A 22,938-nucleotide genomic window follows, 5' to 3' on the forward strand; every position below is an offset into this window, starting at 1 on the left:
TTAATTGTATAGTATGGTTGGTTCGAGCTTCTTGGCTGAACCAAATGAAACATGTTTAAAAATGTATTTAATAAATGGCTGCGGCCAATCAACCAATGCAAGTCTGTAGTCAAATTAGTTTTTATTTTTAGTAATATAATTGTTATAATAAGGTTCAAGCCTACAGCACCATGTAAATGCAGATAGGGTCAAAATGTACCCAATCTGCATATATGGGGCTGGGGCTTGACAATAGTAAAAGAAGAAATTAAATTTTCAAAGTATAAACAGCTGATTGGTCATTAACAGAAGATTCAGATTGTTCAGTTAAGTTCTCATAGTTAATTGGTCATTCTTTTAGTCACTTACCTGCAATTGGACTAAAAAAGAGAATTTGGACACCTTGATGTAAGCAGTTTACCTATAAAAGAAGAAGAAGCCGTTGAGCCATGTCAGTTAGCAGGAGCAGAGGAAGAAGATTTTCCCTCCCTCCCGTCCTGATATTTGTCGCTGTTGTTTTTGTTTTTGTGTTCATGGAATGGTTTTAATGGTAATTGGTTATGGGTAGTTTGAGCTATTTGGCTAAACTACAAGGTTGAGCTTCTTGGCTGAATGAAATGGAATATGTTTAAAAATGTATTTAATAAATGGCCGCGGCCAATCAACCAATGCAAGTCTGTAGTCAAATGAGTTTTTATTTTTAGTATTTAGTATTTGGCCCTTGCAAATTTCGGGAGTACTTCACTTGCTTTGGGACCCTGAAATAAGCAAAGCCCAAATAATTTAAATGAATAGTATGAACAGAAAAAAGCGCCAAGGTCTATATAGATTTTTTACTTTAAGGTTAAAGTGTTTGTAACCCTAAAAAAAAATAAAATTAAAAAAAAATAAAAAAAATGTATTCTGTTCTTTTAACCACTTTAAGACCGGAAGAATTTGCCCCCTTAATGACCAGGCCTTATTTTGCGATTTAGCACTGCGTTACTTTAACGGACAATTGCGCGGTCGTACGACGCTGTACCCAAATAAAATATTTTTCCTTTTTCTCCCACAAACAGAGCTTTCTTTTGGTGGTATTTGATCACCTGTGCGATTTTTATTTTTTGCGCTATAAACAAAAAAAGAGCGTCAATTTTGAAAAAAAAAAAAAAACATTGTTCACATTCTGCTACATGACATTCTCAAAAAAAAAATTTAAAAATCTAAATTTTTTAACATTTTAGGCCAATTTGTTTTCTGCTACATATTTTTGGTAAAAAAACCACAATAAGCGTATTTTGATTGGTTTGTGCAAAAGTTATCGCGTCTACTAACTACGGGAAAGATTTATGTCATTTTTATTGTTTTTGTTTTTTTACTAGTAATGGCGGCAATCTGCGATTTTTTGCGGGACTGCGACACAGATCGGACCCCTGACTGACATTTATGACACTTTTGGGGGTACCAGTGACATTACTACAGTAATCAGTGCTAAAAATATGGAAAAAGACTTGGGGGTACTGGTAGACAACAGGCTTGGCAGTGGCATGCAATGCCAAGCCGCTGCAAGCAAAGCCAACAGAATACTGGGATGTATAAAAAAGGGGATTCACTCCAGAAATAAAGAGATTATTCTCCCACTCTACAAGACTCTGGTCCGGCCACATCCGGTCCTCAGGAAGGATGTGCTGGAATTGGAAAGAGTCCAGAGAAGGGCAACAAAAATAATTAGGGGAATGGAGGACATCAGCTATGAGGAAAGACTACAAGCACTGAACCTATTCTCTCTGGAGAAGAGACGATTGAGGGGGATATGATATCAATGTACAAATACTGTACTGGCGACCCTAGCATAAGGAACAAACTATTCAGAGAAAGGAGATACAATAAGACACGTGGCCACTCACTAAAACTAGAGGAAAGGCGGTTTAACCTTAAAATGCGTTAGGGGTTCTTCACTGTAAGAGCGGTAAGGATGTGGAATTCTCTTCCACAAGCAGTCGTATCAGCAGGGAGCATTGATAGTTTCAAAAAACTATTAGATGGGCACCTTAGAGACCACAACATACAGGGGTATACAATGTACAGTTAACAGCAAACACACACACATCATAGGTTGAACTGGATGGACTGATGTCTTTTTTCAACCTCACTAACTATGTAACTATGTAATGACACTGGCAGGGAAGAGGTTAACCCTATCGGTGATCAGTGGGTTAAATGAGAGCCTAGGGGAGTGATTCTAACTGTGGGGGGCGTGGCTTGTGAAATAATCATAGAGACATGTGATCCTATATAGAAGGCCACGGTGCCGCAGTAAAAAGGCCGCGGCTCGTCGGGAAGTGGTTAAAGCATGTTATACAGCACAGGGCTTGTGCTGTGTAATTTGGCCCCCTGTATCACCTGAAATACCTGCCTGATCCTGCCTGGTTCTTCCCTCCCCCCTGTAAACTGACTACAGTTTTTAATAGCTGCTGAGCCCTGACACCGTGGTCAGTTTTCGTGACTCCATCATTCGCAGCCCTCCTGTCCTCCTCCCCCTTCCCTCCCCCTTCCCTCCCTGCCTGTCAGCTACGACTGCTGCTATAATTTCTGAGTGTCATTTCTACAATGCCCCATATTATATTACCTGATGTGCCCATTGTATGTGGCTTGTAAAAATAAGCCCTGCCAGTGTAATTATTACAGTAACAGCGCATATTTTTAGCACTGATTACTGTAGTAATGTCACTGATCCTCCCCAAAAGTGTCAAAAATGTCAGGTAGGTGTCCGATCTGTCCGCCGCAATCGCCGCCATTACTAGTAAAAAACAAAATAAAAATGACATAAATCTTTCCCCTAGTTTGTAGACACCATAACTTTTGCGCAAACTAATCAATATACACTTTTTGGGATTTTTTTTTACCAAAAATATGTAGCAGAATACAAATTGGCCTAAAATGATGAAAACATATGATTTTTAAATTTTTTTATTGGGAATGTTATATAGCAGAAAGTAAAAAATATTGTTTTTTTTCAGAATTGTCGCTCTTTTTTTGTTGATACTGTAGCTCAGAAAAAAAAAATTGCAGAGGTGATCAAATACCCACAAAAATGGTAAATTAACGCAGTGCCTTATCACAAAAAAATGGCAAGTACTGCACAAAGCAGCCCCGATCCTCCTCTTTTTGGGTCTCCTGCTGGCACTTTGGGCTCCTCCTCTTTTTTGTGTGTCCCCATAGCAAATTGTTTGCTATGGAGGCACATGATGTCTGCTCGCTCCTGAGCTGTGTCTATCTAGTCACGCTCCATAGACATACACAGCGGGGCTTAGCCCCGCCCTCCACTTTTTCCTCACTGCATTTGATTGATAGCAGCAGGAGCCGATGGCTCCTGTTCTGTTCGAGGCCTTGTGTAAAGAGGAAGAGAGGGGAGAAGAGATGCAGCCGTGCACAGCTCTGGATCACTTTCCTCTCTGTTCCCCTTCACACAGAAGAGGAAGGACAGAGAAATATAAAACATTTTTTACCCTAATGCAAGGAATGCATTAAGGTAAAAAAGGTTTTTTTTTTTTTTTAGCTTTAGTATTACTTTTAGTGAAGTTTTTTTTTAACTTTTCCTGGTTATTTACACACTCCACTTTAATCATATCCATATAATCTGTTATTTGCCTATAGGGAAGTACAAATTAATGGTTATACAAAGGTTTTGTTCTAAGAAAGTTGAAAAGTTTATTTTTTCATTCAAGGATTTTGAGTGAGGAATAACCCTGTATATACCTTGGATTCCTTCTTACAGGCAAATAACATGAGTTCTCCGTTTTTTTTTACATTTCCAAAACAGATTCCATGTCTGTTCATCTGAAAAAATGGGTGATCCAGGTATAGTCCCGGGGCACTCATTTTTCCTTACATGTCACATAAATGATAACAAAATCTCTTAGGCTAATTGTTGCTATAAGTCTTTTGCAGAAAAAGTTGTTCTTTTTAAAAGCCAAGCTAGTGCAATTCTTACCAAGGTGGCAGTGTTACACTATGCGATATTTGCTAGTCCCAGTCCAATCTGCTTGGAACTTAATATTAAGCCCTTAATTCTACTTTTCTCCCTCTCCAGAGGAAACCTCTAATCCCCTTATTTAATCTCAACATATCCTTTGTATAGTTTGAAAGGGGTAGGGATTACATCATGTGCATGAATCTTAGGAATATATTGTATTTTGCAAATTTTACTTGCCCACTTAAAAATATTGGTAACCCTTCCTTTTCCTTCAAAAAATTAAGTACAGAATCCACAGAAGGGAAGAGTTAAAAGCGTACAACTTTTCCCAATTATTAGCAAAATTTAATAACAAATAATTAAATCTCTGCGTACATTCCCTACTAAACAAATATACCCACTACACTTATTTAACCATAAGTATTCTGACTTTCCAGAATTATTTTTTTTTTATCCTGCGAAAGACCCAAATCTTTTAATTAAAGGGGTTGTAAAGGCAGAAGGTTTTTTTTATCTTAATGCATTCAAAGCATTAAGATAAAACGCCTGCTGTGTGCAGCAGCCCCCCTAATATTTACCTGAGCCCCATCTTGATCCAGCGATGTCTATGAATGCCTTGGCAATACAGGACTCTCCCTCCTAAATGGCGCCATTGGCTCCCGCTGCTGTCAATCAAACTCAGCCAATGAGGAGAGAGAGGGGCGGGGTGGAACCAGGGCTCAGTGTCTGAATGAATACATGGAACTGCAGCTCGTTTTGGGTGCTCCCATAACAAGCTGCCTGCTATGGGGCACTCATCAGGAGGGAGGGGTCTGAGGCTCCAACCAGGGACCTGAGAAGAGGAGGATGTGGGCTGCCTTGTGCAAAACCACTACACAGAGCAGGTAAATACAACATGATTGTTATTTTAATAGAAAAAATACGATACTGTACAATCACTTTAAGTCTATAATCGTATGTAAGATCAAGCTCGGTTCAGAGATGTACAAAAGTAAATCATCTGCATAAAATTAAATATTCACTGATTTAGTTCCCACCAGTATACGAGGATATTGTTTTCTAAGCACAAAAGATTAAAACTCAACCTAAAAATGAAAATAGTTGCCATTGAAGCCAAATCTCACAAGGATTTCCATAATGTAAATGCATTAGGGTTTATTTCTTAAAACTGGAGAGTGCAAAATCTGATGCAGCTGTTTTTTTTTTTTTTGTCAAAGCTTAATTGAAATTAGAAGCTGATTGGCAACCATACACAGTTGCACCAGATTTTAGTAAATCAACCCCATTGTGTAATATAAAAAGCCTCAGCCTATGCTGAGAAGACTAACACTTTCAAGAATAATTTTACTGTAAAGAGTAGGCCACACCTCTATTTGTAATACAAAAAAATTGTGGGAAGAAAAGGATGGGGTTTTGAAGGCCCTGATGAGATGATCAAAATATGATGCAACACAGTAAGTTAATTAAAATGCATATTTATTTATAAATGTCTGTTCACATAAAAAGCATGTACCAACATGCTCCAAAGACATACATTCACATAACATATAACATAAAATTAAGAACACAAATTGGATAACCAAGTGGTGGGTCTCAACAAGAAAAGATGGAGTTGGTCCCTGTGCAGCCAACGCGTTTCGCTTGGTTTTGCTTCTTCAGGGCTTAAGAGACCAAAGAACCAGCTAGTGTTCCACTAAGTGCAGGACCATAGAGCGGACGGAGATACCATGTATAGGCTCAAACAGTATAGCAGGTACGGGGAGTATATCAGTTAGCAGTGATGGTATAATGATTTGTGCGTATCTTAACCACTTAAGCCCCGGAAGATTTTACCCCCTTCCTGACCAGGGCCTATTTTGCGATTCGGCACTGCGTGACTTTAATTGACAATTGCACGGTCGTGTGACACTGTACCTAAACTAATTTGACGTCCTTTTTTCCCACAAACAGAGCTTTCTTTTGGTGGTATTTGATCACCTGTGCGATTTTTTGATCATGCGCTATAAACAAAAAAAGAGCGACAATTTTGCAAAAATAACAATATTTTTCACATTTTTTATATGAAATTCCCCCCAAAAAAATGTAAAAATCAAAATTTTTTAACATTTTAGGCCAATTTTTTTATGCTACATATGTTTGGTAAAAAAAATTGCAAAAAGCGTGTTTTGATTGGTTTGCGCAAAAGTTATCGCATTTACTAACTAAGGGAAAGATTTTTGTCATTTTTATTGTTTTATTTTTTAACGAGTAATGGCGGCGATCTGCGATTTTTTTTGCGGTACTGCGACATTGCGGCGGACAGATCGGACCCTTGACTGACATTTTTGACACTTTTGGGGGTACCAGTGACATTACTACAGTAATCAGTGCTATACATATGCACTGTTACTGTAAAAATGACACTGGGAGGGAAGGGGTTAACTTTATTGGAGAGGGATGGGTTAAGTGTGTCCCTAGGGGCGTGCTTCTAACTGTGATTGGATGTGGCTGTGTGTGTAACAGCAGAGATCAACGGTCCTACATAGCAGGACCGTATGATCTGTGCTTTTACACAGGGGAGAATGACAGGCGGCTTTGTTTACATTAGCCGCCTGCCTTTCTCCCTCTCCACCCAACGATCGCGAGTGACAGGCGGACATCGGGTCCGCCGGTCACACACGCGGGCTGCTTAGGGAACAAGCGGGGTGGGAGCGTGCCTCGGGCGGCGGTCGACAAGTGGTTAATAATATCTATATGTGCATAAAGCATTGGGGTGCATGTGCGTCTAAATATGATGCACACGCTGTAATATATATCATGCCCCAATATATTGTTATTAGCATAAGCTTAGATTAAACCATCTACTGCTATTAATACACAATAGATTTGATCCTTATCATGGGGTTTGTATGGTATGCAGGCAGGCAAATGTCTAAGTAGTGCTCCCAAGTAGGCAACAAGCCTCTTAATTATAGTGGGAAAAGGAGAGGACCCACAGGATATTCCAGATCCTGATTATAGGCTTCCTTCTAAGGGACCATCTCTGTGTACCCGTCTGACCATTATCCTGCCTGTTAAGACTAACATTTCTCATTCTGGACCCAAAATATTCTTGAGATCTTTTTCATAAGAATAATAATAGTTACTACCAAAGCTGTCTTAAATCTTTTTTGTGAGAATTGTCCCAGCACAAAGTCTCTTTGGTTTGGATGTAAAGGCCTCCATCTGCATTCTTAAAACGTTTTTACAACAATGGCCATCATACGTTTAAGTCAACATTTAATATTGATATACAGTAGTATAATAGCAAGCCCAATTTTTTTAGGTCCTTGCCTGGTTTTAATGTCAATACTACATTTGTGATAAAAAAAACAACTATTTTTTTAAAATTGCTTTCCTATAGCATTCTATAGATTTATGACCTATATCTATCTGGTCCAGGAGTCCTAAAATTCGGGAGATCACTGATTGTATCTCACACTTCCAGCTCTGGTATATCAGTCTTTAACTTTTCTAACTTATTACAGTCAATTTATTTAACTTGAATTGAACCCAAGATTGCTCATTATTGAAGTTATTGGAACAAAAAGCCTTCTAAAGATTTAAATGATGAGCTGAACGTACCTGCATTTACCGATGTTTGGATGCTAAATATGAACCCTGTTAAAATTCATGGAAACTGAATCTTAGAAATCAGCAATAGCCATTTTTTTAGGGTAATAGGCAAGGTATTGTCAAACAAGGGTATGGGGAGCTGAACAGTGCCCTGCGGGCATGTACCAAAGCAAAACATAAATAAATAATAACAAATAATAACAAATTTCAAAACATTACCACTTGCCGCCCTGCCACAGTACATTTACTGTAGCAGGGCGGCACATGCAGGCTTAGTCAGATATATATATATATATATATATATATATGTATACATGATTTAGCCTGCTGTGATTTAGGGGCACATTGGCCATAGTGATCACATGATAAGAATCTAAACAACCTGTCATGAATGGCTTTCCATTCTTGAACAGGTTGCTTACCATTATGATCTGTGATTGTCCCAAAACAATCACATGGTACCTGGCTACCTGTACCATTCAATTAGTTTAGCCAATCACAGATCATAATCATAATCATAAGCAAGCTGTTCATGAATGGAAACCCCATTTATGACAGCTAAAGCTATTGCTTATACAGTGAGCATCACTGTATAAACAAAAAGAAAGCAGCGCCAGCTTAGTGAAGCATAAGGTTTATTAATAAAAAAAACACATTGACTTACTCTTAGGTAAGTAAAGGCCGGTTCGGTAGGTGAATGGGATCATCCATCTTCTTGTCCTGGATACCGTTGCAGAAAGGAGGGGTGCAGGGTGCCGGTGGTGCGTGGAGGCTGTTGTCTGGCAGCCTGTCTGATGGTGCTGTGGTGGTGGAGGACTCTCAATGGGGCTCCACTTCCTACTTCCTGTCAGCCCGACATCACTTCCTGTGAGGTGGAGGGAAAGATGGGCGTTTTTAGCTTTCGGAGCATCCATGCTCCTTCATTAGGCGGTCTAATGAAGCCTAATGAAGGAGCACGGATGCTCCGAAAGCTAGCAACGCCCATCTTTTTTTTTATCTTTTGCTTTTAAAGGTAGAGAAAAGATTTGGGGTATATAAGGAGGACCTGTAACCCCTTATTTCTATTACAAGGGATGTTTACATTCCTTGTAATAGGAATAAAAGTTCTAAAAGAAAAAAAATGTAAAGGGACAGTTTGAAAAGGTGCTCTGATCAGATGAGACCAACATTTAACTTTATGGCCTAAAAGCAAAATGCTATGTGTGGTGGAAAACTAACACTGCACCTCACCCTGAACACACCATCCCCTGATGGCAGTATCTTGTTGTGGGGGTGCTTTTCTTCAGCAGGGACAGGGAAGTTGGTCAGAGTTGATGGGAAGATGGATGGAGCCAAATACAGGGCAATCTTAGAAGAAAACCTGTTAGAGTCTGCAAAAGACTTGAGACTGGGGCGGAGGTTCACCTTCCAGCAGGACAACGACTCTAAACATACAGCCAGAGCTACAATGGAATGGTTCAGATCAAAGCATATTCATGTGTTAGAATGGCCCAGTCAAAGTCCAGACTGACAGAGCTTGAACTATTTTACAAAGAGGAATGGCCAAAAATGTCACGCTCTAGATGTGCAAAGCTGGTAGAGACATCCCCATAAAGACTTGCAGCTGTAATTGCAGGGAAAGGTGATTCTACAAAATATTGACTCAGGGGGGCTGAATGCACCCCACACTTTTCAGATATTTGCTTGTAAAAAATTTTGAAAACGATTTATAATTTTCCTTCTACAGTGGAACCTCGGTTTACGAGTACCGCGGTTTACGAGCAACTTGAAAGACGAGCAATCGTTTTTCTTTTTTTTTGCTTTGGTTTGCGAGCGCCGCTTTGATATACGAGCGGCGCCCGCACCCGGAAGTGACGTCATCAGCCGAGCCGAGCCGAGTGTCTCCGGAAAACAGCAGAGCGGATGGGCGCAGAGCGGATGGGCGGAACCCCTGCACCTGCATACTACAGTACTGTACAGTACATACAAAGAGAAGGCAAACGTGAGTCAAATTATGAAAGTACTGTACTGTATAAATATACAGTACAGTATATGTGATGTATAGTGCCAAATAAAGTGTCCAGTATAAAAAACAAATACAGTACTGTACAGTATATGTTTGCAAACATATAAAGTGATTCTAATCAAACTACTGTAATGGCAGTGGACAGTGTCTCTAAAATAAGTGCCAACAGTGCTAAATAAAACTAGAATCTATGCAAAATACTTTAAGTGGAAAAATAATCATTCATTAATGAATATGTGCAATGTCCACAATAGTGAAAAAATGTTCTTATGGAAAAATGAATGCAAATAACTTCTTCCAAAAAGTGCAGAGCAGTGCAGATGATAAAGCCACATAAAGTCACCAATGCTTCCCAGGTGAGTGGGTGCTCACCTTATAACATGCGAGTATGCGATTAGGCTATAGTCGGACTGTGCTTAGTGGGATCTGTTGAACTCTCCCAGGTCAGGATCCTTCACATGCAGCAGCTCTTTCCATAGGTCACCAGCCGTATGTCATATAAAGGAAAAAACACGAAATACTGTACACTGCACAATACTGTACATGTACAGTATACAGTACAGTACATACTGTACTGTGTTTTGTGAATGACACCTGGATATAAATCTGTTGACTGGTGTTCAAGGGGCCTAAAGTTTGACACAAGAAGCTGATGTGCGGGCATTGCCTCAGGAATAAATGTACAGTACCAATGTGAGTTTTTGATAGACATGGCTGCTTTCTTTACACAAAGGAAGCGTTATCCACCATTTACAGTACAGGCTGGTACAGTACATGGGGCTGAACACAATGAATGCCTTGTACAGTATTGTACTGTATACAGTACATACAGGCTGGTGCAGTACACAGGGCTGAACACAATGCCTTTTACAGTACAGTACAGTACAGTACAAATTCTTCTTTCTCTTTCTCAATGCAGGATTGTGGGTTATCATTTCACCATCTTTGTTGGCGTACCTCACCAATAATGCCCCCAAGTAAGAAAAAAAAGGTGGAAAAAGGAAGGCAGTAAGAAGAAGGGGGTGATTACAGTGGATGTTAAAAAAGAAATCATTACGAAACATCAACAGGGTATGCGAGTGTCCGACATTGCAAGATTATATCAGAAGTCTACTTCAACAATTTGTACAATTTTAAAGAAGAAAGAAGAATTAATGGGGCTAGATGCAGCAAAAGGAGTCTCTAGAGTATCAAAGCAGCGGCCACGTGTTCTGGAAGATGTAGAAAAGTTGCTTCTTGTCTGGATAAATGAGAAGCAACTAGCAGGTGATACTGTGTCCGAGCACATTATCTGTGAGAAAGCAAAGGCCTTATACACCGACCTTGTAAGCAAACTGCCAGGTACATCGCAAGAACAGGAGGAAGGCTTCAAGGCAAGCAGGGGATGGTTTGATAACTTTAAGAGGAGAAGTGGCATCCATAGTGTTGTGAGGCATGGAGAGGCTGCGAGCTCTGACACTAAAGCAGCTGAGGCATTTATTGTCGAGTTCAAAGAGCTCATGGTTTCCGAATGTTACCTGCCCCAACAGGTTTTTAACTGCGATGAGACGGGGCTTTTTTGGAAGAAGATGCCAAAGAGGACCTACATTACAGCAGAAGAGAGTGCACTGCCCGGTCACAAGCCCATGAAAGACCGTCTTACCCTCTTGTTTTGTGCTAATGCAAGTGGGGATTTCAAAATCAAGCCCCTGCTCGTGTATCATTCTGAGAATCCTCGAGCCTTCAAGAAGTACAAGGTGCAGAAGAGCCAGTTAAATGTTATGTGGAGGTCCAACAGCAGGGCTTGGGTCACTCGTATCTTGTTCGTTGAGTGGATCAATGAGGTCTTCGGTCCTTCAGTGAAGAGATATCTCTTAGAAAACAATCTGCCACTCAAAGTCTTGCTGCTAATGGATAATGCTCCTGCTCATCCTCCAGCCATTCATGACGACTTACTGGAAGAATTTGAGTTCATTACGGTCAAGTTCCTTCCTCCCAATACCACTCCATTAATCCAGCCCATGGATCAGCAGGTCATTTCCAACTTTAAAAAGCTTTACACCAAAGCACTATTTCAGCTATGCTTCGAGGTCACTGAAGGAACAAACCTTAGCCTCCGAGAGTTTTGGAAAGATCATTTCCACATTGTGAACTGCCTTAAAATCATCGATAAATCCTGGAATGGGGTCACCAAGAGAACCCTCAATGCTGCTTGGAGAAAACTGTGGCCTGATTGTGTTCCTGGACATGACTGTGAGGGGTTTACTCAGGAGCAGGAGCCGCCAGTTGTCGATGAAATTGTGTCCTTGGGTCAGACTTTGGGACTGGAGGTGAATGAGGATGACATTCAAGAGCTGGTGGAGGAACATAACCAGGAGCTGACCACTGATGAACTGATGGATCTGCACCAAGACCAACAGCAAGAGGTTATGGAGGAGATCTCATCTGAAGAGGAGGATAAACAGGCAGAGGAATCCATCCCTTCAAATGAGATTAGGGAGATGTGTAAAATGTGGGAAACAGTGCAAAATTTTGTAGAAAAGCACCACCCGAATAAGGCTGTAGCGGTGCGAGCGAGCAATCTGTTTAACGACAATGCAATGTCACATTTCCGCCAAATTCTCAAAAGGCGACAAAAGCAAGTGTCATTGGATAGGTTCCTTGTTAAAGTTAGTGATGGACATCCTACACAATAACCACCCTCCTCCTTTACACTCTCTTGTCTCCCTCACACCAGCTACAATTCTTTTCAAAGGCAAAGTGCAGGTTAATTTGTTTCATTTTTACTGTACAGTACAGTACAGTACTGTATTTTGAAGTTCAGCTTAGTTTGTTTTATTTCTACAGTACACTTTATACTGTATTTTGTATTGCCATAATGAATAAATGTTTGTGGAACGAATTATCTGAGTTTCCATTATTTCCTATGGGAAAATCCGCTTTGATATAAGAGCGCTTTGGATTACAAGCATGCTTCCGGAACGAATTATGCTCGTAAACCAAGGTTCCACTGTACTTCACAATTACTGTACGTAAAAGAAAAAAAGAAAAAGAAAAATGACCGTATTTATCGGCGTATAACATGCACTTTTCCCCCCTGAAAATATAGTGCAAACAGTGGGTGCGTGTTATACGCCAATATTTTTTTTTTCAACGAGGGGGGGGGGGGGGCGGGGATCGGGTGGTCCGCCCCGCCTCTCCTGGCCCTGGGACAGCCCTGCCAGCGTACTCTGCAGTTAAGAAAAAAATCACTGCCAGCCCTTTTTATAGATCCTTACTACATGATATCACTATCATTGAAAAACGCTGCTTCTAAATACCTTGTTAGCTTCGTTCTTGCTGGCTGCTCTCCTCCTCCCGCTCCTCCTCCTCCTCTGAATGTAGCTTCAGATTGGTGGAGGAGAGCGATCACATGACCGGCCATTAAACATCAGAGAAGAGCAGTCACATGACCGGCCATGAAAGAACAGAGCTACTGAGGTATTTAGAGGCATCGGTTTACAATAACAGTGACACATTGTAGGAAGTATCTATGGAAAGGGGCTGGCAGTGATTTTGTTTTTACTTTAGAGTACGCTGTCAGGGCTGTCCCAGGAGACTGGGGGTCTCCTGGGAGTGCAGGGGGGCTGTGAAATGTAAAGGGGGCCTTGTAATAAAAGGGGGCATGTAGTGTGCATGGGGGGAACTGTGCAATGTATAGGGGGGCTGTTTAATGAAAGGGGCAGTGTACTGTTATTTTTAAATATTTAAAATGTTTTTTTCCTAAAACTTCCCTCTTTTTTTTTCCAAATAATTTTTATTAGTTTTAAACAACATGTACAAGAAATGCAGTCAGCGTTACAAAGTATAACATGAGTGAAGTTACATAGACAACAAGTGATATATAAGAAAACATGTCAAAGGAGAAAAGGGAATGGCAAAATTGAAAACATGCAGTTATTTATCATTCCAATTGGTAAGGATTGGGATCTCATCGCTAGTGACTTTTCAAATTCAAAGGTGGTCCGCACTGAAGCCACGACTTCCGACAAATTCAGAGCTTCTGTTTTTCCATCTCCTAGTGATGGTGGCCCTAGCGGCCAGTAGCATATGTGACACCACCCACCTAGCCTTGTTGGGAATGAGATCAATGTCTAGCGTAAGGAGTGCCATAGCCGGGTTCGGCGAAATTTGTGTTTGCGCTACAGAGGAGATAAGGCCAAAGGTTTGGTTCCAGAAACTGGATAGATTTTTACATGTCCATAGGATATGGTACAGATTGCCTACTTGACCACATTCCCGCCAGCAGAGCGGGGAATGTTTTTTGTAGAATTGGGACAACCTATACGGAGTAAAGTACCAGCGGGATAGGATTTTCTGTGACAGCTCCCAGTGGTTGATGCATTTCGACACTCCGTAGGAGTGCTGGAAGGCTCGCGTCCACTGTTGTGACGAGAAGGTCCTTTGGAGATCACTTTCCCATTTAACCATGGGGTTAGTTTTAAGGAAGGAGGTTTTGGCATTAAACATATTGTAAAAAAAGGTGATGCCTTTGGTGGACCCGTTGGGATTAGTGAAGAACCGGTATACTGTATATGGAATGGTAATGGCAGGTGGTGGATTCTTGGTCAGGAACGAGGATATGCGATTGTAATTATAGAGCTCCGTCTTTGGCAGCTGGTATTGTTGGGTGAGGGAAGGGAATGTTTTTAGTTGATTGTTTTTAAAGAGGTCATCAATCCAGTGTACATCCCTATCTCTCCACTTAGAGGTGGAAATACAGGGAATCAAGATATCTAGTAATATTATGGGTAGTTTTGGTTTATAGTGGGCTTCTTTGACATCTGTGTGTTTACAAAGTTCTTTCCATGCAGCAAGGGATGTTTTAGTTGAGATTAGTAAGTTCGGCATATTTTGAGGCTTCCAGCTATCCGCCAGTAGTAGGAGGTAAAGGCGGTCCACTTTGCTGTATGAGGCTTCTATGTGAGACCAATGGATATCAGGGTTCTCGGGGAACCACGGAGGCAATTGTGTGAGTTGTGACGCTAAAAAGTAGTCGTGTAGTTGCACCATGCCTGTCCCCCCCACCCGTTTGTGTTTGGTAAGATGGGTCCACGAGCACCTGGGCTGTTTCCCCTGCCAGATATATTGTTTAAGAACCCGATTAAGGGATTTGAGTATCGTTGGCGGGATAGGGACAGGAAGGGTGCGGAATATATAAAGGATTTTGGGAAGTGTCATCATCTTGAAAGCCGCCAATTTCCCTAGCCAAGAAAGATCTTGGTAGGGTTTTTTAGCCAGGTCGGTTTGGATGTCCGTCAGTAGGGGTTTGCAGCTTCTGCCAATGATGCAATTGAAGGGGTCAGCTTCAGGCCCAGATAGGATATGTCCCGGTCAGTCCATACATACGGGAAATGTGATTCCATATGTTGTCTAGCGTGTGGTTGCACCCCCAGATTAAGAATGAGTGATTTGGTAAAATTCACCTCGTAGTATGAAATGGAAGAGAAGTCCGCAAGCAGTTGGTGTAAGAAGGGCATGGACACTGTGGGATTAGTAACGGATAAGATGACATCGTCCGCGAAAAGGGTTATCTTGTGGGGGACTCCGTTGATACGAAATCCCGAAATGTGGGGATGGGATCTGATCCGTTCTGCTAATGGTTCCATTATCAAATTAAATATGCTTGGAGATAGCGGGCAACCTTGGCGTGTGCCGTTGGTGATGGAGAATGGCTTGGAAATCATACCCGAAACAAAGACTTGGGCGGACGGGTTAGAGTACAGAGCCGTAATGGCTGATTGTATCAGGCCTGAGAATCCAAACTTCTCCAGTACCAAGTGCATATATCTCCAATAGACCCTATCGAACGCCTTTTCAGCGTCAATGGATAGGAGGAAGGAAGGTGTTTTCGTCAGTTCTGCATAGTGTATTAAGTTAATAATTCGACGTGTGGCGTCTGCTGCCTGTCTATTTGTCATGAAGCCTAATTGGTCGGGATTTATTAGGGAGGGAAGAATTGTGGAGAGGCGAATTGCAATGATTTTGGCGTAAATCTTTACATCTGAATTTAGCAGGGATATCGGGCGGAAATTCGCTGGGGTGTCCGGGGATTTGCCAGGTTTAGGTAAGGCCACTATGTGTGCTTTAAGCATTTCCGGGGGGAAGGATCCTGCATGGGAAATTGACTGGTATAGGCGAAGCATGAACGGGGATAGTGTGTCCTGGAATTGTTTGAAATATTCGTTCGTAAATCCATCTGGTCCAGGGGATTTGTCATTGGGAAGTTTACCAATAGCGTGGGAAATTTCTTCTAGGGAAACGGGTGAGTTCAGTGTCAGAAGTTGTGCCTCAGTCAGTGAGGGGAGTTTTATCTCGGACAGGAAAGACAATATATCTGAGTCGGAAGGAGTGGTGCATGTGGGGTCCTCTTTCAGGTTATATAGTGCCCCGCAGTAGTCTGAGAAAGCGTCCGCTATGTCTTGGGGTTTTAATAATATTTGTTTGGTAAACGCGTGGATGATGTGGGGTTTTCTATTCTTGGCTTTCCGCGCTTTCAGGCGATTGGCCAAGAATTTCCCGGCTTTGTTGTGTTGTGAGTTAAACAGCAGTTTGAGGGACCTCATAGCTTTGTCATGATCTCGGATCAAAAGTAGGCGTAAATCGTGACGAAGTCTGGTGAGGGTGGCAGATGTTGCGTCTGTAGGAGAGGCCTTATTGGAAGCTTCCAGTTTGTGGATTTCTGCCAATAAGGAGTCAATGGATGTCTTATGTGTCCTCCTGTCCCTGGCCTTAAGTTGGATTAGTATACCTGTAATAAAGGCTTTGTGGGTATTCCATAATATTTGGGGTGAGACATTTGGATCATCATTGGTCTGGAAAAATGTTTGTAAGTGGTCTCGGATCTTAGAAGAATACTGCTGGAGCTGGAGCAATCTATTGTCACATCTCCAGGCGGAGAAGCCTGAACCAGACTTCCCCAGCTGGAGTGTTATGGAAATAGCCGCATGGTCCGACCAGGAGATATCATGGATTGTGACTTCTGATGTGTGGTGCAGCAGCCATGAATCCAATATAAAAAGATCAATACGGGAATAAGATTTGTGGCGGGTCGAGAAAAAGGTAAAATCCTTCTCTTCCGCATGGAAGCATCTCCAGACGTCGTATAGCTCCTCCCGGCGCAGCAGACTACCCAAGCCAGCCGGGCGTCTGCTACGCCCCGAGGTGGTATCGACCCGCGGGTCTGGAGGTAAGTTAAAGTCCCCGCACAAGAGGAGGTGACCTTCCCTTAACGCCAGAGCCTTTTTGAGGAGCTTGCGTATAAAGAGCACCTGTTTAGAGTTAGGCGCATACAAACATACCAATGTCAAGGGTACATTATCAATAATACATATCAGGATTATATATCTACCCTCCGGATCGAGATGGGACGACTTGAGGGTGAACACCACTGAGTCTCTGACTGCCACCAGGATACCGTTCTTCTTAACAGGGGCAGAAGCAAGGAAGATGTGAGGAAAGTTTCGGTGCTGACAGTAGGGAGATGCGTCCGCCTGAAAGTGCGTTTCCTGAGCTACAAAAATGTCAGCTTTCTGGGTAATGGCTTCCTTCCATAGAGTCCTCCTTTTGGCCGGGTGGTTGAGTCCATTGGAGTTAATGGATAAAATCTTCAATCCCATGGGAGAAGGGTCAGAGGAGATGTGATCAGCAGGCGGTATTTGTTAAGATCAGAGAGGTGATCTGCGCACAGGTGGTAGTTCAAGATGGGAAGCGATGAGTTCCAGTCCGGCTTCCAAGGTGTGCACGCTTTTAGTAGTACCCTCTTTAGTGATAAGCAGGCTTGCCGGATATTTCCACTTATAAGGGATGTCATGATTGCGCAAGGCCTTGGTGACGGTCAGTAGGTTATTTCGGCGTTGCATTGTGAAGCGGGAGAAGTCAGGGAAAACTTGGAAGTTCTTCGCTTGTTCGGGCAGTTGGTCTTTTTGTTTAAATGCATGAAGAATGCCTTCTTTTGCTTGGTAATAGTGCATTTTAAGCAGCACATCTCTTGGAACATCTGCAGGCAGATGGGGAGGTTTGGGGATGCGGTGTATACGGTCAATAGTAACATCCGTAGGAGTAAAGCCAGGTACAGCAGCCAGAAACAGGTCTTTTGCGAAGTGCGGGAGTTGATTTGAGGAAACTGTTTCTGGGATGCCGCGAATTTTCAGGTTACTTCGGCGTGACCGGTCCTCAAGGTCTGCCAGTTTGGACTTAATCCAGGAAATATCATCGGCCTGAGATGAATGTGCATCCACCACTGAGTTAAACGATGTGGCAAAATCTGTCATCTGTTCTTCCACCTGATCAACCCTAGATTCCACCACGTGTATGTTCCTCCTGCAATCTCTCAATCCTGCGACTAAATCAGCCTGTAGGGAAGATCGCAGCAGCATCACTATGTCTTTTAAAGCTGTGTCCATTATAGGCTGTCCTGTGGTAGGAAATGCTGCTATAGGATCTGGGATCTGAGTGTCCATTGCAGGCATGTCTTCTGCCCATCCCCCGCCATGCGCATGATCCCCTGCTAGAGGTGAGGTGGATTGTCTCTGCTTGCTTTTAGCAGGACTGTGTGTGGACGGGGTGGACTGACCTGAGTGGTGGTCAGGATCGTCATCCGCAGTGTGCTGGGAGTCTCTGAGTAGAGCTGCTGCTGCCAGGGCGCTGGCTGCATCCCTGTGAAGAGAGGAGCGGGCGCCATATTGGCTGGACCGACCCGCCGCTGGAGGGAAGAACATGGTGAGTTTTTTTAAGCTTAGGGGGATCGCGCTGTCTCCGGGACATTGCCGCTGTGTTCACGGGTTCGACGCCGAGCCGTCGGTGCTTTTTGCTGGTGTTAGGCGGCACCGTAGATGTGTTTTCCCTGGTCCTGTGCAGGAGCTCTCAGATCATGCGGCCATACACGTCCGCGGTCGCTCCGCCCCCCCTAAAACTTCCCTCTTAAAGTGTAGGTGCGTGTTATACGCTTGTGCGTGTTATACGCCAATAAATACGGTAGCCACATTTACTTGCCACTTTGTATTGGTCTATCACATAAAATCCCAATGAAATACATTTACTTTTGTGTTTGTAACATGACAAAATGTGGAAAATTTCAAGGGTATGAACAATTTTTCAAGGCACCGTAAGTATGGTACTTTGTTGCCACTCCATGAGTGTCCACAATTTTAAAGTGTGACATGTTAGATACAGTATCTCACAAAAGTGAGTACACTCAGGACCGGCCCTACCATGGGACCCACTGGCTTCATTGGACCCAGGCAGCACTTTGGGAGGGGCAGCAAATTGATGCCCAAGATTAATTTTCAGCAGTTTTTTGTGTCATCAGTTTACGACACATTACGGTTGGCATTTCACTATCTCATACTGCCGCCTGTAGTGCAAACTGATGAGTATGAGGCAGGGCCGGACTGGGTATGAAAACCAGCCCTGGAAAAAATTACATACCAGCCCCATAGCATTGCGTCCTCATACCTGCACAACGTTGATTTCTTGTTCATAAAAGGTAAAATCATGCATTTTAATGCACATTTAATGAGTGCATTATTTATAGATAAGACAGATATAAAATCACACAAAGGACTTAGACCCCGTTCACACTGGGGCGACTTGTCAGGCGACCTGGTCGCCTGGCAAGTCGCCGTGGGTCGTCTGCCATAGAGTAGCACAGGACCCGTTCTAATAGGAGCGACACATTAGAAAAAGGGTCCTGAGTAGTGTTGAGCGAACACGGACTGTATTATTCGTGTTCGTACCGAATAATTGGATTTTTTGTACCCGAACACGGACACGGACACTTTACTGTATGTTCGGGTAAAAATCCGTGTTCGTCGTTTTATTTCCGGGTTTTGCATGCTTTGGCGCTCTTTTCATGGCGGGCTTTCAACAGCCAATCAACAATCGTTTAACTGGTGTGCCTTAAGCCATCCCAGCCATGCCTGCAAATGTCTCAGTAGCTGTGATTGGCCGTCTGAAGCATGTGACCAAGTCTTTATAAGTTCGAGGCAGCCGCAGCGGCGTCATTATGCTGCTTAGATTCAGGGACAGAGCACACATCAACGTGCTGGCTGCTGATTAGGGAAAGATAGGCAGGAAAAAACCATTTGTGTCCGGATAGAATTGAGGGACAGGTCGGAGTGTTTAGGCAGGGCGAGTTGTAGGCATTTTAGGGATAGAGTCTGCTGAATTATATAGGGTCAGTGTCTTCTACAAACTACAATCGATATTGCTGTGTGGGGGGTGGGGTCTGCACTCAATCCTGATCTACGATCTCTTCTCAATCCTGTTAGGGACAGAGTCTGCTGAATTTTAGGGAAACTGTGTTCTACAAACTACAATCGATATTGCTGTGTGGTGTGGGATTGGAGATAGGCAGGTGTCAGTGATCCACATCCATTTTTCTGTGTGTGAGCTGCAGTGAACACAATCTTTTTGGGCTGCAGTGAACACAATCTTTTTGGGCTGCAGTGAACACAATCTTTTTGGGCTGCAGTGAACACAATCTTTTTGGGCTGCAGTGAACACAATCTTTTTGGGCTGCAGTGAACACAATCTTTTTGGGGTGCAGTGAACAAAATCTTTTTGGGGTGCAGTGAACACAATCCTTTTTGGTGTGCAGTGAACACAATCTTTGTGGGGTGCAGTGAACAAAATCCTTTGTGGGGTGCAGTGAACACAATCTTTTTGGGGTGCAGTGAACAAAATCCTTTTTGGGGTGCAGTGAACAACATCCTTTTTGGGGTGCAGTGAACACAATCTTTTTGGGGTGCAGTGAACAAAATCCTTTGTGGGGTGCAGTGAACACAATCTTTTTGGGGTGCAGTGAACACAATCTTTTTGGGGTGGAGTGAACAACATCCTTTTTGGGGTGCAGTGAACAAAATCCTTTTTGGGGTGCAGTGAACAAAATCATTTTTGGGGTGCAGTGAACACAATCTTTTTGGGGTGCAGTGAACACAATCTTTGTGGGGTGCAGTGAACACAATCTTTTTGGGGTGGAGTGAACAACATCCTTTTTGGGGTGCAGTGAACAACATCCTTTTTGGGGTGCAGTGAACACAATCTTTTTGGGGTGCAGTGAACACAATCTTTGTGGGGTACAGTGAACAGAATCTTTGTGGGGTGCAGTGAACACAATCTTTGGGGGGTACAGTGAACACAATCTTTGTGAGGTGCAGTGAACACAATCTTTGTGGGGTGCAGTGAACACAATCATTGTGGGGTGCAGTGAACTCAATCTTTGTGGGGTACAGTGAACACAATCTCATACTGAAGGTTTGAGGGTGCTGCCTGTTCCATACTCCCCCTACTCCTCATCTAGCCTTTTAGGGGTACAAACAATAGTAATTGGGGCCTAGTGTGGTTGTGTACGTGTGATATACATACACTTTTTTGGGATCATATTTTCTATTCCGCTATTTAATCAAAAACCTTTGGGGATCAGTTAAATTGGGGGATAGTCTGTGTTGGTACGTGTGAGAGAGATCCACCTTTCCAAGTTGTTGGGGTTCATCTCATACTTCTGAAGGTTTGAGGGTGCTGCCTGTTCCATACTCCCCCTACTCCTAGCCTTTTAGGGGTACAAACAATAGTAATTGGGGCCTAGTGTGGTTGTGTACGTGTGATATACATACACTTTTTTGGGATCATATTTTCTATTCCGCTATTTAATCAAAAACCTTTGGGGATCAGTTAAATTGGGGGATAGTCTGTGTTGGTACGTGTGAGAGAGATCCACCTTTCCAAGTTGTTGGGGTTCATCTCATACTTCTGAAGGTTTGAGGGTGCTGCCTGTTCCATACTCCCCCTACTCCTAGCCTTTTAGGGGTACAAACAATAGTAATTGGGGCCTAGTGTGGTTGTGTACGTGTGATATACATACACTTTTTTGGGATCATATTTTCTATTCCGCTATTTAATCAAAAACCTTTGGGGATCAGTTAAATTGGGGGATAGTCTGTGTTGGTACGTGTGAGAGAGATCCACCTTTCCAAGTTGTTGAGGTTCATCTCATACTTCTGAAGGTTTGAGGGTGCTGCCTGTTCCATACTCCCCCTACTCCTAGCCTTTTAGGGGTACAAACAATAGTAATTGGGGCCTAGTGTGGTTGTGTACGTGTGATATACATACACTTTTTTGGGATCATATTTTCTATTCCGCTATTTAATCAAAAACCTTTGGGGATCAGTTAAATTGGGGGATAGTCTGTGTTGGTACGTGTGAGAGAGATCCACCTTTCCAAGTTGTTGGGGTTCATCTCATACTTCTGAAGGTTTGAGGGTGCTGCCTGTTCCATACTCCCCCTACTCCTAGCCTTTTAGGGGTACAAACAATAGTAATTGGGGCCTAGTGTGGTTGTGTACGTGTGATATACATACACTTTTTTGGGATCATATTTTCTATTCCGCTATTTAATCAAAAACCTTTGGGGATCAGTTAAATTGGGGGATAGTCTGTGTTGGTACGTGTGAGAGAGATCCACCTTTCCAAGTTGTTGGGGTTCATCTCATACTTCTGAAGGTTTGAGGGTGCTGCCTGTTCCATACTCCCCCTACTCCTAGCCTTTTAGGGGTACAAACAATAGTAATTGGGGCCTAGTGTGGTTGTGTACGTGTGATATACATACACTTTTTTGGGATCATATTTTCTATTCCGCTATTTAATCAAAAACCTTTGGGGATCAGTTAAATTGGGGGATAGTCTGTGTTGGTACGTGTGAGAGAGATCCACCTTTCCAAGTTGTTGAGGTTCATCTCATACTTCTGAAGGTTTGAGGGTGCTGCCTGTTCCATACTCCCCCTACTCCTAGCCTTTTAGGGGTACAAACAATAGTAATTGGGGCCTAGTGTGGTTGTGTACGTGTGATATACATACACTTTTTTGGGATCATATTTTCTATTCCGCTATTTAATCAAAAACCTTTGGGGATCAGTTAAATTGGGGGATAGTCTGTGTTGGTACGTGTGAGAGAGATCCACCTTTCCAAGTTGTTGGGGTTCATCTCATACTTCTGAAGGTTTGAGGGTGCTGCCTGTTCCATACTCCCCCTACTCCTAGCCTTTTAGGGGTACAAACAATAGTAATTGGGGCCTAGTGTGGTTGTGTACGTGTGATATACATACACTTTTTTGGGATCATATTTTCTATTCCGCTATTTAATCAAAAACCTTTGGGGATCAGTTAAATTGGGGGATAGTCTGTGTTGGTACGTGTGAGAGAGATCCACCTTTCCAAGTTGTTGGGGTTCATCTCATACTTCTGAAGGTTTGAGGGTGCTGCCTGTTCCATACTCCCCCTACTCCTAGCCTTTTAGGGGTACAAACAATAGTAATTGGGGCCTAGTGTGGTTGTGTACGTGTGATATACATACACTTTTTTGGGATCATATTTTCTATTCCGCTATTTA

The 22,938-nt window shown here is 42.7% G+C and overlaps 1 protein-coding gene across 1 annotated transcript; it reads left to right on the forward strand.

The window, feature by feature from the left end:
- Positions 1 to 10,606: 10,606 nt before the first annotated feature.
- Positions 10,607 to 12,208, forward strand: LOC309550182 (tigger transposable element-derived protein 1-like; the record flags this gene model as incomplete). The annotated part of the gene is made up of 1 exon (XM_082250606.1): positions 10,607 to 12,208. The coding sequence occupies one exon, from the start codon at positions 10,607 to 10,609 to the stop codon at positions 12,206 to 12,208; it is 1,602 nt and encodes a 533-aa protein (XP_082106732.1).
- Positions 12,209 to 22,938: the final 10,730 nt, after the last annotated feature.

Source organism: Pelophylax lessonae (assembly GCF_965119305.1).
Source record: "Pelophylax lessonae genome assembly, chromosome: 1".
NCBI lineage: Eukaryota > Metazoa > Chordata > Amphibia > Anura > Ranidae > Pelophylax > Pelophylax lessonae.